A 15,998-nucleotide genomic window follows, 5' to 3' on the forward strand; every position below is an offset into this window, starting at 1 on the left:
TAAATTTAAAAACAAAAAATGATAGAGAGAATCGAGTATTTTATATAAAAAAAATTGATTTTTTTAGTGGCGGATATAGTTTTCCGCTGCTATACATATGAATAACATGAGACTACTTAGTGTGAATTTTCTACGTATGCACAGGTCCCTATAGCGGCGGATACAACTATCCGCTGTAAAAAAATGTGTCTATAGAGACGGATAAAACTATCCGCTGTTATAAATTGTCGCTAGAGACCAAAATTATTGTCGTTTTGTAGCGGCTCATATATTGTTCCGCTGCTATATGAACTGAATAAAAAGGAAATTTTTAGAGCGAATGATTTGCATTTGCGCGAGTCCCTATAGCGGCGGATACAATTATCCGCTGCAAAAAAGTCCATCTATAACGTCGGATATAATGATCCGCTATTATAAACTGCCACTGTATATCAAAAATGTTGTAGTGATTGTATCTGTGTTCTTGATATACTTGGTGAAGTTGACTGGGTTTGAGTTGGTTTTATGCATTTTTTTCTATATGGTAACAATTTTACATTTTTTTGTTTTTTTTGATAAGTATAAAATTTTAAAAATATCAAAAGGGAAAACAAAGGAGGCTGAGATATCCCGAATAAGAAAGAACAAAGCCAAAAAAAAAAAGGAGCCACCAAGATGCTATCCTACAAGCTACAAAGACTATCCCATCTAAACACAAAATCCTCTAAAGAGATCCTAGCGTACTCCTTGTTCAACTCTACCCAAAGAAATAACCACCCTAAAATCACCATCTATAGCAAATTGCAATTAATATGAAGTTGGATTTTTTTGGAGGGTAGTTAAATGATTCTTGTTCTTCTATCCCGTTCTGTTTGGAGTGATGTCTTTTGACATTAAAAGAGCCTTCCTTATAGAACACACTACAACAAATATGGCAATTAGAAACGGTTTATTACCGTTCCTAATCCACTATGAAACAGCTTGCAGACCGTCTTTAATGGAGGCGTCGTTAACGAGGTTAAACGGTCTATATTTCATGATTTGGAACGGTTAAAAACCGTTCCAGATCTCGGAATTTGGAACGGCTTAAAACCCTTCCTAATCTGCGTTACCCCTAAAAGATTTGAGACATCGGATTTTATAGAACTGATGTCCTAGGTTTGAGACTTTAGACATCAGTTATAAATCGATATCTAAAATTGTTATAAATCGATATCTAAAATTATTTTTTTTTTTTTTTTGTTTTTCTATTTGCCTATTACCCACGGTTAAAATAGATCCAAATAAAGAACATCGAGGTTCTCTATCACATTAATTTATACACAAAAAGAGTTGTAATGAGTCATAATTTACAAATCCAAAATTACAATGCATCGATAAACCATTTACAATCATTACACAAGCACAAGTCCTTACAAGGAAGCAATGCCAGCACTTCCATCCTCCCTATCTTCTTTAAGATCCCCACAATGCCCGCAACTACTAATAAAATAATTCTTTCGTGTCACCACATTGCATACTCTCACAATGAACTTCCACACCTTCAAAAGAGTATCCGAGAAGCAAGTACTCCTGATCAACCAAAGAACCAAGGATTATAAGGTGAGAAACTTTCATGTTCACTAGTTCATAAAAGCCACCGATTTAGAATGAGTGTACTAGAGAGTTGTATGTAAAAACTAAAACAAAATGGATATAATTTCATAAAAACCAGCTCTTATAGCGCAAGAAAGCAAAGAAAAACACACACACATAGAGAGAGAGAGAGAGAGAGAGAGAGAGAGAGAGAGAGAGAGGGAGAAGATGAGAGGAAGTAATCATTTAATAGGTTTTATAAACTTTGCAACATTATTAGAAAAAAAAAAGAACAGAATTGATTATCTTAAAATGGATATCAAAGATATCAGACACAATAAATTCCACATCTGAAAATATAGATAAGGATCCAAAGGGTAGACTACAATTTTAATTGTCACAGAAATGTTTGTGAAGCAGATTTCCCAATTTAATAAAATTCTGAAGTTATACTATAGAAAAAAATTCAAGTGGGTAAAAAATTCAACAGCTTCAAATGTATAAAAAGATTAAATGCATATTCAGCAATGATAATCTCAAATTATACACACACTCGCACGCACACAAAAGAAAGTAAGAAATGAATGTTAATCGCGGAAAAGAAAAAAAATAAGCTAAATTAATGAGGTGTAGAGTTTAAGATAATTACACATCCTTGTAAAGCTCATAAGTGTTGAATAAATGCCAGAAGATAGACCAGGCAAAAGAAACATGGGCAAAACTCAAAGGGCACTCATCTTCCAGTTTAAATGGACGGATCTAGTAGTCATGATGGCATAACCCACTGCAATAGCCTGAAAATATTAACAACCCAACTTGGAGTTAAAAAGAAAATCTTATATGCCCAAGAATGTGTTAACAACTGAAACAATGACTACAAATGAAAGTAACTTTTTTCTTTCATATCCAGAATCTCAGGAACCAGATGATATGAGAAATCACAGTACTGACAGGTTTTATATATTTATTTATTTTTATTTGATAGATAAGCAGTGAAGAGTTATGTCTGTGGCATATTGGCATGACTAGTCACGTGGAAGGATGTACAAATGAAATAATAAGGTCATTGGATTTGGATTCAGGAAAGAAACAAACAATGTTGTTGGAAATTGGAAAATGGAAATTGGAAAGAAAGACTCACTTCTAGAATGACAGAAAAAATGATAAGATTCCTAGCCATTCTTGTCCACGTTAAACCCAGGTTGATTACAACCTCATTTGGATACCTTTTCTTCCTTCTCATGATGCAATTCCACAAGCTTGATCTGTTTTGTTGAGTAAACACACTTCCTATCAAATACAAAAACAGATGTATATTTGCTCAGATGATATAATTTACTATAATAACATTATTCGACAAACAGAAGATCTATTATTCTCAATAAGATGGATATAATATTAAAAAAAAATTGAATCTATAAGAATAAAAAAAATCTCATCTTCATTTGGTTTGGTTTTTGAGTAGTTCTTTGACATGCTGATAATGTCTCCTGGTACCAAGATACAAATTTGTTTTGTTAATGGCTAAGATACCCCTGCATATTTCTACTATTAACTCTTACTCTTGTTTAAGGGACAGTATGGTCAATAAAAACACAATTAATAATGTATAAGTTGTTTTTCACCCAAACCCTCGTGGCTTTTGGAAGTGCTTTTACACTCCAAAAAATACTTCTTGTATATCTTCACCAAACAATTGATATTGCAATCATGATTCTTATAGAAGTGATTCAAAGAATTTGAGGCTGATAGAGAATAATATTTTGTTAAAAAGACTACCATGTTATGCTAGATTGAAGAAGTAAGTTGGAGTTGGAACTTACAATGAATGAAATTTTCTTGAGCACTGTTTGTCATAGAGGTGGGCTTTGGATTTGGATCAGACTTGGGCTGAATGAAATTCAATCTTCTTGACCCAAGATAGATGACATGAGAGTACAATTAAGAGAGATCTGCACAAACAGAGACCACCCTAGTCCTCCTCCTAATCATTGTTCTGAGTTTCCCAAGCATTGTTCTAAGTTTTGTGCTAGAATCTGATCAGGTTTCCGTGAAGCAGGCAAAGCATGTGCATCCTTCTGTTTTCCAATCCAATAAAAGAGAAAAGTAAGTTGTTTCCTTAGTGCAAGTGCAAATCATACTGACAACAACGACTCTTGAAAGAATATCTGTAATTAGCTATATCTGTAGTTACGATTACAATCAGGAATATGTCTGAAGAGATTGATAAAAAGGACAATCCCGACTACTCAAAAATGAGCCATGCAACTATAGCCACAACAATGATCCCAAATGAAACATGTCATTGTTTCCACAAGTTGACATCAGCAACTAAAAAACTAGTAGATAGACTAAGTCAAGTTAAAAATGACGAAATCACAACCAAAAATTTATTTAAAAAAGAAAATATTTAAATGATGATTTTCTAAAATTATGAAGTCACAAAGGCCGAAATATTCTAGTTAACTGAAGTAATGGGATGGTTTGAACTAACATTAAACAAACAGTGAATGTGGAAGAAGCTCTTCATATTTAAATACATAGAAAGAAAAAAGATCTATAAAGCAAGGTTTATACAAATTATAAACCCAAAATAATGTGCAAAGGGAGCCAAACATGCACATTGTAGATCATAAAAGAAACCAAAATGTAGAATACAACATGGATGTCAAAGCAAGCAACTTCAAAAACCATTCACTCTCTCCCTCTCTCTCTCTAATCTATAGCGTCACATTAGTACCCAAAACACCACATCAAATTTGCTTCCTTTCCTTTTCATGTTCCCTTATTTTTCAATTAGTATTCGATTGCCCTTTTTCTTCATAAAACTTCAATTCATTGATTTTAGACAGTTTTGGACCCATAGCTTAGTTGATTTACAGATTGCAATGGCACTTTGAGGTCTTGGGTTCAAATCTAGGCTTACCCCCTAAAAAAATAGAATTTGAAAAATGCACCTGATCAAAAAAAAAAAAAAAACTTAACACAAGAAAAATAGCGATGCATAAACAATTTAATTTTCAGTTTTATCTTCTGCTTTTGTTCCTTTTATATTTTTATTTTTTTTAGCTTTTTCCAAAAATGTCCAGAATCAGGAGAGTAACAAAAATGAGTTGAAATTACAATTTCTTCATAGACATAGAAGCAAAGAACAAGGATACAACTTCTAGCAGAAGTGCATACAAAAATTGCTTCATGGTGAATGGCCATAACAAATCAGTCCATGATGAAATGTCAAAACTACAAGACTTAAGATTTGGGAATGAAACTATAAACCCATAATAATTGAGATGATAGAACTTTAATTTAGGTCTTGTTTTTCAGTTTGCTATATATATAATTGCATTCCAACATCAAAATCTCAAAATCTGCCACATTTTTACCTTTGCCACCACCCATTATCAAGTGGATTGATAATATACCATTAGGTGGGTGCTAGGCTCTAAGCAAAGAAATATTGTATATTGATCGGACATCCTGTTTATTGTAAAAGCAGCATAGTATGTAGAAAAAGCAGGGTTGAGAGCATTAAAGATTGGCACCAAAACCACCATGTTTTTACTTTCAAGTTTCAAATATGTTTTTACTTTCAAATTTCAAACATGGAAGATCTATTCAATGAAGTTACTTTCTATTTACATGCAATGGCAACATTTCAGATTTTTACTGCAACTAAATAGTTAAGCAGATAAGAAGGCTCACCTTGAGAATGTGTTTTGCAGACCTAACAACAATTTTGACAACACAATGATCCCAAATATGAGGTAAATGCCTAGTCATATTAGCTATCTAGAGAACATGATTCAGACTCATCAGAAAGAACCAAGTAGCGATTAGATTAAAAAAGAAAAAAAGAAAGAAATATAACAAATCTTCAAATTGGAATTAAGAAAGGCTTATTTTCCTAATTTCTACAGCTTAAGAGAAAATGCATGGAAAAGGCAGTTAAACAACATGTCCTTTATGCACAAGGAACGTCCACATATTCAGCTAATGCTTGCTTTTCCAATATAACGGACATTAATTCCATGAGAATGTAATGCTTCAGTTAATGTCTGACCATCCATGGGTGAAACCTCAAGCGTGCAAAGATCTTGAACAAACTTAGGGATCACTTCATCTTTAAGATACAAACAAACCTTCCTCACACTATCTTCATCAGCAGCTACCTCCTAATAAATACGAAGAGGTTAAACAAGAGAACAGAAAATTGGAAGTCTATTAGAATTACAAAGGTGAAATCAAAAGGAAGCATCATCACACAGTTAATAACTTAAAATAACAAGACTTACTTCTTGACTCCCAGCCAACTTAAATTCGGTAAATACATTAGAGTTCAAAAGTTTTTCCTCAGACAATACACCATTTTCAGCAGGTGCAGAATCACATTCTTGGACAGCCTTAATATTCCCACTTGTTGTATGCTGTGAAAACCATTACAAAGTAACTCTTAATGTGCTTAAAATAATTAAGAGGTAGCCAGTTGAGTACAAATTATAGGTACAATGTTTGTCAGATAGACAAGAAAATATGTGTTGAAGCCAAACATGATAACCCTGGAAAAAGCATCAGATACAAATGCAATTATTTATAGTACTGCAATATATATTATAACAAAATCTAAAGATAGTGTTAAACACATTCTAAGAAGACTTGTAGATTGATGGACACAGTAAAACTACGTCCCCATATATATAAATATTACAACAACAAAAAAAGGAAAAATCAATCAAGATCTTGCTGTAACAACCATTTTCACAACATCTGATACATATCAACGAGTGTTCAACATAAGAGATCATTTAGTGAAACGTGATGTTCTTATTATGCAGAACAAATATACATACAATTCTACCTTTACTTTGGACCGCTATTGTCCAGGTTCCATCAAAACATTTGGAGGGATATATTGTATCAAACAGAGCTTGTTCAGTTATTTTCTGAAGAAGATGGGTAAAAAAAAATTATAATTTTTATTTGAAAGCGGAATCAAAATTCAAACTGATTTAACTTCAATCTCACAGTTTACTTCGATTTGATTTTAATTTGGATTGAAAAGGTGAAAGAGTTTTTTGAGAGTTTAGATGAACAACTTAACAAAGTGAATCAGAATCAGAAATCACAAAATAAATTGAAGCGAAACACAATTCGATTACATACCTGCTCCGTGTTCAACTCAGCGTCATCCATATAAATCTAGCTCTAGGAAGAAAGATCAGAAACAATTATCTTCAAATCTCTACAACTAAATCATCCACAGATCCTCAAAAAAATCGAAAATTTGGGGAAAATTTGGGCTTTTAATGCAAAAAAAAAAATATATATCGAAATTACAGATTAGAAATTATCGGAGAGAATATCAAAATGTAAAAAGTAGTAAAACGAAAATCTAACCCGTGAGAGAGCGAGATGTGCCTTCTCGACTGAGAGAGCGAGAGATCGAGAGAGATCGAGAGAGAAAGAGAGAGAGAGAGAGAGGTCGACTGAGAGAGAGAGCGAGAGATCGACCGAGAAAGCGAGAGATCGAGAGAGAGAGATCAACTGAGAGAGCGAGAGATCAGAGAGAGAGAGAGAGAGAGAGCGAGAGATCGAGAGAGAGCGCGACTGAGAGAGAGAGAGAGAGAGTGAGTGGCTCGTTTCCAATAATGAGACGGAAATGAGAAGGGAAATCAGATGTTTAAAACGGCTTAAACAGGTAAAACGGTTTAAACCCGTTTTTAATTAAAAACGGATAAAATCCGTTTTATACTTTTGTTCTTGATTCACTGTTTTCTTGTAGTGAGATGATATATTTCTAATTAGTCCCTGAGTTTTAGATGGTTGCTTGATAGTCCATTTAGAAAAAAAATTTATTTCTTAATGGTCCTTCAACCAGTAGCAGCAGCTCTACAAATAACTGGAAAAGTAGAGAAGATGTGTGTTTTGCTTCCGTGATAATCTTTGATAACAACAATAGTTCAGATTACAACAGCAGCAAGAGTTCTTCTCCTCTGTGATCAATCTAAAATTATGTAATAATTTTTATTCACATAGAGCTACTTCTTTCTTTTCCATCAATTGTAGAAACTTGCTTGATTGAAGTCTCTGTTTACTTTGATTTCGAATGGGATTTGAGTTCATTACTTTTGCTAATCTTTTATTGTGATTTGTATTTCAGGTATTGCTGTTAATGGTGGAGAGAGTCTGAGAAAGATGAGTTTAGAGAGAGTTGAAGGGGGCTAGTCTTAATGGTGAGGTGTTCGATTGACTGGAGAAGATGAAGATGAATGGGAGATGAAAACATGGCTGAGATAAGGGAGATTGTGAGTGAAAACGTGATGGCTAAGATGGTGAGGAAGAGAGGTTGCTGTAATGTCTGACGAATGAACATTCCAAAAAATTACTTTTTTTTTTTCTGTACCCATTTACATATAAATGCTGGAATTCATGAGAATAGGGTTGAAAGAGGTTGCTGTATTGGCTTGAGAATGTAAATCCCTTTTTTAAATTATAAATCCAAAAAAGTAAATTTTTTTTTATATATTATAAATCCAGAAAAACGACTGTCCAAAACAGTCGTTTTTTACAACGGTCCAAAACATTCATTTTTACGACTTTTATCAGTAGTCACATTCAAATTGCGACTCCTTTTAAAATGACTGCTCTTGCGACATCAAGACAGTCGTTTATCCCGCATTATGACGTAGTGATTCGAGGGTCTTGTACATTATGAGTTGGGTAAATGTTACTCAACTCTACATCTCTTTTGTTCTATATGCAACACTCATTGACAATTACAGAAGAAACAATCAATAAGATTGCTGAGTTCTAATCATTTGTTTTCTTTGTTAAATCTCTTTTGTGTCATTTTTTTTACTTACAACACTAACCTCGAACAATGTATGAGACTCTCTCCATCACATCTCAACCATATGTCTGATGAAGAGTCTCAAACCTCATTTGAGATAAGAAAAACCAATGAGGTGAAACATTCATCAGTCAGAAGGCCTAAAAGTTTTCATACTCTTCCTTTTTTTCTATCTATATCTTCTCCTTAGGATCAGCCAACATGCCTACAATAGAAGCATCGATAGCGTCTTGGTTCTCAACCCTGGAAGCCCTTGCAGCAATCAAAACCACAGTGTCCTTGTCAATGTCATTTGCGAATACCTGCACCAATTGCAACAACATATAACCCATGATAAACTCAACTATCCTAAAACATTAATCAATCTTACTCTACTGTCTTAAACTTCAATCCCAAACCTCAATCATGGTTTTGTCCATAATAAGCTTGTTGAGGGTCAAAGTCGCAGTCTTGTCACTGCAAAGCACATCCATCCCAACCATTTCTTCAATGCCAGTCATACGATTAGTGATGGCACCTTGTTCACACAACCCATGAGACCTAATAGCCATAGTAACAGACAACACAGTTGGCATAGCAATTGGAATCCCTCCAATAAGAAGCACCAACAAGTTATCAATTCCCTCTCTGTACTGGGATACATTACTACAATCTCTACTATCATCCCCAATGCAATCGAGCAAATACCGACCATTGGGCAGGCCATCGGGCAGGCCATCCAACAGGCCATTGTTCTTACAAATTAGTGTAAAAAAATTGAATAAACATTAGATTATTAAAAATAAAATCATAATCAAATTAATTAAAAAACAACTCTACTAAACAAAGTGAAAGAGAGTGATTTACCAAGATTTCCAATGACTCTGTAATACATGCTTCTTCGATTGGATTTGGGTGATTAGGGTTCAGTCGTGAGGCCCTAAAAAAGGTTAGGGTTCAGCGAGTGGGAGATGGAGAATGTATGTGTGTGTGTGTGTGTGTGTGTGTGTGTGTGAGAGAGAGAGGGGAGTTGCAGCTTCTAGAGAGAGAGAGTTGCAGCGATAGAAAGGGTCGAAACGCAAATAGGAAGTAGGGAGATCTATACAATTTTATAAAAAATATAAGTGAGCACGTTTTTTTATTATTTTGAACTCATCTTGGTCGTTGGATTGCGTCCGATCGAACGACTCCATTTTGTAGGGTAAAACAACTGATAATGAAACTAATGCCGAACGACTGTTATATATATAGTTACAAAAAGAGGTATGGTTTTGTTGTATATTTGGTACTCTTCCAACGATCTGATTCTACAATCAATCTCTACACCTAATGATAAAGTTATCATTGTTTCAAATTTTTCTTTTAGATTTTTGGATTCTTGGAGGATCTGGTGCTTTTATTTTGTCTCTAGTTGTTAATGTTGATGATTTTTTAGTTATGTTTCAGTGATTTTGGAGTTGTTGATGGTGATTATCATGAATTTATGGATTTTAGGGGGTTTAAAACAGTTGCTCATGATTTTGTGGATTTTGGATACATGATAACTATTATTTCCTTTTAATGGTAATAAAGTTATATAACAGAATATGTAGGCCTTTATGTGATTTGACATTTATTGTAAGTTTTCATATAAAAACTCTATATTTAGAAGGATATAACTCTTAACATATGATTTATGTTTTGCATATCAAGAAAAGAAAATGAACAAAAGAGGAAGAAAATCCGAGTTGTCTCGACGATTCCTTGGATAATTGGCATTCAAGTTGTTTATTACATGGCTATAACATAACTATCCAGCACAGGTTCTAGATAATGATTTTTAGCCTCATTGAGGAGATGTCATTGTGCTTTGTACCAGTATTTTGATTCCCTCCATAAATTTCTTTCTTTTTGTTTGGCAAAGCATCTATGTTTATTTTTCTTTTATTATACATTTTAGACTCCCTTGCAACTATTTTTGTTTTGGTGTTAATAGATTGTAGTTTTGATCTTTGATTGTGGATGATTTAGAGTGAGTAATTGAAAATGGGGAACTTCAAGTTGGAGTGTCTTTGTTAGCTCCAAAAAGCTTAATGCAGGGGATGAATTTATTTTTCTCAGGATTGTTATCTACTCCACACCTTGCACTTCCTGTGGCACCAAATTCCAATTCATGTTTGATATGGTGTTGTTTAGTGGTTTTTAGAGATGAAAGTGAGAAAATGTCATCTCGACAAGAACCATGTTCACCATCTATTATAAACCAAGGTTTGCATTTTATCTTATTTCATTTCTTTTCTATCATTGAATTAAAATTTATATGATATCGAACCATGTAGCAGACGCCAAATTTTTTCTAAAAGACTTCGATGATATTTGACCATTTTACACGTGTCATGGAGTTGAAATTATCTGCTTGGCATGTACTTGTGATACGGAAATGTTGTCAATGCTGAAGTTACATTTGGTCAAGTCCATTTATTTACAATAGAATCATGCAAGATTATTCTCTTTCAATTTGGATAGGGAGATGGTGCATCTGTTTCTCTGGATGACACTCCATCTAGCTAATGATCTACTAATTAAGTATGGTCACTCTTTCATCTGCTAGACCTAATTATCTAATAGTAAGACTGAAAAAGCCTTGAAGAAACTTCAAAATGCATACGAGGTACATTTTGTTGTCCACTTTTTATTCTTAGTTGGGTATTTTCTTAAGTTCAGTTTGTCACCATTGAAACTATCTATTGTTGCAGCTGTGAAACAACGTTGTTGTCATTGTGACATTGATAAAATAGAACTTGAATGGAAGCAAGGAACTTGATCTCAATATATTTGCTGCAGGTTGTCGGAGTGCACCATGTGGGACTGCTTCCATTTATTAAAGAAGTAGCTCAGGTGCTCTTTTTCCGTGGTGTGATTAAGGTAATTAACAATTTTTCTTAAGTGACCAAATGTTCATCCAAGGAATTCAAACCAAGGTAGAAAAACTAGCCTTTATACTCCCATTATTACTAGAATTCAGTTTTAGGAAGGCTTGCTTGAAATCATAATAGCCCATTTATTTGGTGTCACTACTCGCATAACACCAACTTACTAAGTTGGCACCTTTAGATATATTTGCATTTTGCTCCTCTTTATATTGTTTCCAAACCCAAATCAAAACTAGGCCATATTGCATCTGGCATGAGTTGGATAAACTCTAATCCAACCATTGGAACCAATTTGCAATGCAGAAAACTGTTTATTCCCAAAATATAATAAGGTTCAAATGGGTCAGCATGGAACCAAAACTCCCAATAGGGTTAGGAGATTAACCCAAGTTATAATACGAGTATTTAAGCATTTCAATTTTCATAACAACTCTCATACCTTCCATTGATTTTGCAGGTGAAGTTATGAGTTCGGCTATACCTCTGGAGTTGAATGGTGAAACAAGAAAGTTACATGTTCTTGTCCACTTAACATTCTACGTGACCCATAACAGCCTAGATGATTTTGGAAGTCAAACAAGGAAGGACAATAGAAATGCGTGCTTTACGGCTACGTTTGGATTAGGCATATATATACACTTAACATTATTTGAGCTAAACTTCTTGCATGAATGAATGGTGGGTTGGGAGTTGGGACCAATTACTTGACATTATAACTAGAAATTAATTTATATTCCATGACTTACATGTTGTAGGGACATTGCCATCCAAAAGTCATGAAGGCTCTTGGTGAACAAGCAAAGAAACTCACTCTTAGCTCTAGAACATTCTATAATGATAAGTTCCATGTATTTGCGGAGAGTCTGATAAGCATGTTTGGTTATGAGATGATGCTACCAATGATTACTGGGGCTAAAGGTGTAGAAACAGTTCTGAAATTGGCAAGGAAATGGGGTTATGAGAAGAAGAATATTCCCAAGGATGAGGTAAGAAGCTATATGCAAAACGGTGTATTTTTTATTGTTAAAATTATGTTTGCTTAGATGGAAAATGTAATTAATTGTTCTTATGTGCGAATGTCATTTACGTTATGTTGCTTCGAAGCAATGTCAGGTATCCCAGTCAATACGAGGAAAAGTAAGATTTTTCCAGTCGGATTAGTCAGGTGCATCAATTTTCTGGCAGCTTCATTGGGTTGGCATGTGGGTAGTTTCTGGGAATGCCTCTTAGGGCATCCTACAAGAGGGTGGTGATATGGGACCCTATAGTAGAAAGAATCGAAAAGAAACTAGCAATGTGGCAAGCCAATTATTTATCTAAGGGAGGTAAATTAACATTGATAAAAAGTGTTCTTTCTATTATACCAATTTATTTCATCTCTCTTCTCTCAATGCCCCGATGTTTATAATTAAGGTTAGACAAGTTATTTCGTAACTTTCTATTACATGATAGAGATGGGAGTAGAAAGCATTATTTAGTGAGTTGGAAACAGGTATGTCAGCTAAGAAATACAATGGTCTTGGTGTTAGGAGACTCGGGGAAATGAATTTAGCAATGAAGGGGAAGTGACTGTGGAAGTTTGGGACTTATGGGAATAGTTTATGGAGACAAGTTATAGAAGGCAAGTATGGATCTAGTCAGATGGGGTGGGAAAGTGGACCAACCAGACAACCCTATGGGTGCGGGATGTGGAAGGGCATCATGAAGGTCATTCCTCTATTCAAAATAAGAATCAGATTCAAAGTGAGTCAAGGCAACCAGGTAAGATTTGGGGAAGACATTTGGTGTGGCAATCGACCCCTAAAGGAGGTATTTTCAACTTTGTACTCTTTATCCTCAAAAAAGGGTAATCAATTGCATCTGTCCAACAAGCGTTGGGCGGAAAATGGGCATGGGATCTTGGCATTAGCAACTTGGAACTCCAAGAAGTTGGTAGACTAGTTGACAATGCTTCATATATCGAGCTTCATACGGGAAGGGAAGATGTGAGAGTATGGACGATAAGTAAGGATGAAAGATTTTCGGTGCACTCATTTTATAATTTCTTGTGCAATAATGGAGAGTTGTGTAGACATCCCATTTTTGCATCCGCCTGACTTGGCGATCCGTCACTCGGTTGCTGTGGATTCCTAATGATAAGCAGAAAGAACTTGAAAGCTTGAGAGAAGCATCCTTCTGTAGACACCCCATTTTTGCATCCGCCTGATTAATCAACTCGTCAACCCGATCGCAATGATTCCCAATGATGGATGTGTATTCCATTGCTTTATTTTGTTACCAGATGTGTTTCACAAATCCGGATGAGGTATCTCAAACTAACAAAACCTTAGAAACCACGCTACGCTAGGAAAATACGACTCCAGAAACATAGAAATCATCATTTTTCAGACAAAAAGAAGCTTCACGATAAAAATCACTAAAAAACTATCAAATTACCAAAATACCCCTAACATCAAAACAACCCTAGAGCCTACATTACGCTTAGGAAAACCCTTTCAAACACATAAAACAACAAATTGAAATCAAATAAATCATTTCGCCAATTTTAACAGAATTTGACAAAATTACGAAAATACCCCTCATTAAGTTCAATGCCATTTCACACAAAAAATTTCATAAATGACACAAACTAATATTTCCATTTGATTCCTTACAAAAAATCGATTCTAAAACATCCTAGAACATTAAAAATCGACTTAAAACATGAAAAGTCCTCTCCGGGGGCAAAACAGTAATTTCACAATTTTCATAATTAAAATTTTCGAAATTAATAAATAAAACATTAAATAATTAAAGTGAAATATTAATGAAATTGATTTAAAATTTTGAACCTGAAAAATCGATCAATCGGACTTTCGGGTAAAATTGTTGAGGGTTCGTGGGATATTTCTTTAAGGACCCCTCCATTTGGGGGTCCAAAGAATTAAATATATTTTAGAGGGGGATCTCCAAAAATTAAAAGTCAATTAAGCAAGACTGAAGTCAAGGTATTAAAGTCAATCAAGTGAGCCTGAAGTCAAAATTAAAGTCAATTAAGCAAGACTAAAGTCAAGATATTAAAAGTCAATCAATTAAGACTAAAGTCAAAACATTAAAAGTCAATCAAATAAGACCAAAAGTCATAATAGAATTCTAATTAAATAATAACTCTATCTAATAGAGTTCTAACTTAAAAACAATTCTACCTAAAACAATTCTAATTAAAACACAATTCTACCTAAAACAATTTTAACTAAAACACAACTCTAATTAAAAGATCTCTAATTAAACACTAACTCTATCCAAATCAATCCTAAAAAACATCTATAAATAGAGGTGCTCACACCCTATTTTCGTATCAAATCATAAACCCTAGGAGAAGTAGGTCTAGAAGCTCCCCTAGCCTCCCATAAACCCTAGTTTTGGAGTCCCAACTCCTTACCTAACATCCCTCGATCAATTTTAGTCTAGAAAACACATAAAATCCCTCCAAAAACACCCCCAAATCCGTAACAAACTTGAATAGTTTAGATCCAAAAACAAGGAGATATCTTGATCTAGGAGATCCGAAGTCAAATCCGGAGACAGAACGAAGCAAGGGAGTACAGTATAAGGAGCTCCTTTTGTCAAATCTGAGGGAACAAAATCCTTGTTATCGGAAAGGTATGTAATTTTTTTATTTTTATCTAGGTTTTTAGCAATGTGATATATTTGGAAAATTAGTAGAGACCGGCTTTGGCCGGACGGGGTTGGTGCCTAACACCTTCCAACCCCGTAACATGATCCCCGAATTCAGATTTTTTGTGGTAGATTAGTTCTTTTTATCCATGTTAGAGTCAGTTTGGTTCCTAGACCACAATAACTAGGTGGCGACTCCCAAACCTCAAGAGTCAAAAGCGGATCCGCACACCCCGCGGATCGAGGGCGCTTTCACCTTCTAATTTTCTTTTTTCTTCTAATTTTATTCCTTTCTTTCTCTTTGCCACACGACATAGAATTACGCACGCTTAGGATCGCTACATCATACACTCAACTTAGCAAGCACGTACGCTTTTGGATAACTTAGAGACCTCGTCACACTAGGAAAACATGACCTCGAGACTTAGAAATAATCACATTACGACTAAAAGAAACTTCACGTCAAAATTCACCAAAATTGACAAAAATTGAGAAAATGACGAAAATACCCCTCATAAATTTCGGAGCTTCGAAAAATCTCAAAAATACCTCCATTGCATTTAACACATGATTTTGAGTTTAACGGGACCCAAATCGATGAAATCAGAGAAATTTATGAAAAAACACAAAATGACCGAAACGCCCCTCAATGTTTGACTCTTAGAAACCTTGACGCTTAGGAAAATGAAATTAAGGAATTAAAAAAAGATTTCTAGAAAAAAACCTCGAATAATCAAAATTAAATTAAAATTTAAAATTTAAATCAATTAAAATTTACAATCAAATAAAAAATTTCAAATTGAAAATAACCATTAAATTAAAATTAGAATTAAATCGACAATTTAAAATTTCAGATCAACTTAAAATTCAAAATTAAAATTCAAAATTAAATAAAAATAAATCAAGTTAAGGCTAATTAACCAATCCTAATTCAAAGCAAAACCCAACTAAAGACAATCAACGAATCAAAACAAAAATTAATCAACTAATCAAAAAATTAAAAATCGATCAACCAATGAAACCAAAATCAAAATTTTAATTAATCGACT

At 34.2% G+C, this 15,998-nt stretch overlaps 2 protein-coding genes and 1 long non-coding RNA gene across 12 annotated transcripts; all 3 read right to left on the reverse strand.

Annotated features, from left to right (window-relative positions):
• Positions 1–1,255: 1,255 nt before the first annotated feature.
• On the reverse strand, positions 1,256–2,896 carry LOC147380862 (uncharacterized). Its single transcript, XR_015174989.1, has 3 exons — positions 2,696–2,896; positions 2,204–2,348; positions 1,256–1,551 (listed from the first exon to the last, which is right to left on the reverse strand). It is a non-coding gene; the product is annotated as an uncharacterized LOC147380862 (long non-coding RNA).
• A 471-nt stretch (positions 2,897–3,367) lies between these two features.
• LOC147380863 (clustered mitochondria protein-like) lies at positions 3,368–7,329 on the reverse strand. 10 transcript variants are annotated; one of them, XR_015174991.1, is made up of 6 exons: positions 6,949–7,329; positions 6,715–6,799; positions 5,847–6,110; positions 5,615–5,726; positions 5,257–5,343; positions 3,368–3,632 (listed from the first exon to the last, which is right to left on the reverse strand). XR_015174991.1 is itself a non-coding variant. In XM_086431151.1 (5 exons), the coding sequence occupies exons 1-4, from the start codon at positions 6,742–6,744 to the stop codon at positions 5,336–5,338; spliced, it is 282 nt and encodes a 93-aa protein (XP_086287277.1). In that variant the 5' UTR covers positions 6,745–7,329; the 3' UTR covers positions 3,368–3,629; positions 5,257–5,335. The 10 variants fall into 10 exon arrangements, 7 of the variants coding, with proteins under 7 accessions (XP_086287277.1, XP_086287276.1, XP_086287275.1 ...); XR_015174992.1 differs by having other exon boundaries at positions 3,369–3,632; positions 6,715–6,756; XM_086431151.1 differs by having other exon boundaries at positions 3,368–3,629; positions 5,847–5,978; positions 6,715–7,329.
• A 1,245-nt stretch (positions 7,330–8,574) lies between these two features.
• Positions 8,575–10,612, reverse strand: LOC147380864 (plasma membrane ATPase 2-like). The gene is made up of 3 exons (XM_086431143.1): positions 10,601–10,612; positions 8,800–9,135; positions 8,575–8,703 (listed from the first exon to the last, which is right to left on the reverse strand). The coding sequence occupies exons 1-3, from the start codon at positions 10,610–10,612 to the stop codon at positions 8,575–8,577; spliced, it is 477 nt and encodes a 158-aa protein (XP_086287269.1).
• Positions 10,613–15,998: the final 5,386 nt, after the last annotated feature.

Source organism: Akebia trifoliata, unplaced genomic scaffold, assembly GCF_017979445.1.
Source record: "Akebia trifoliata isolate Shusen 1 unplaced genomic scaffold, ASM1797944v1 Contig00915, whole genome shotgun sequence".
NCBI classification, from domain to species: Eukaryota; Viridiplantae; Streptophyta; class Magnoliopsida; order Ranunculales; family Lardizabalaceae; genus Akebia; species Akebia trifoliata.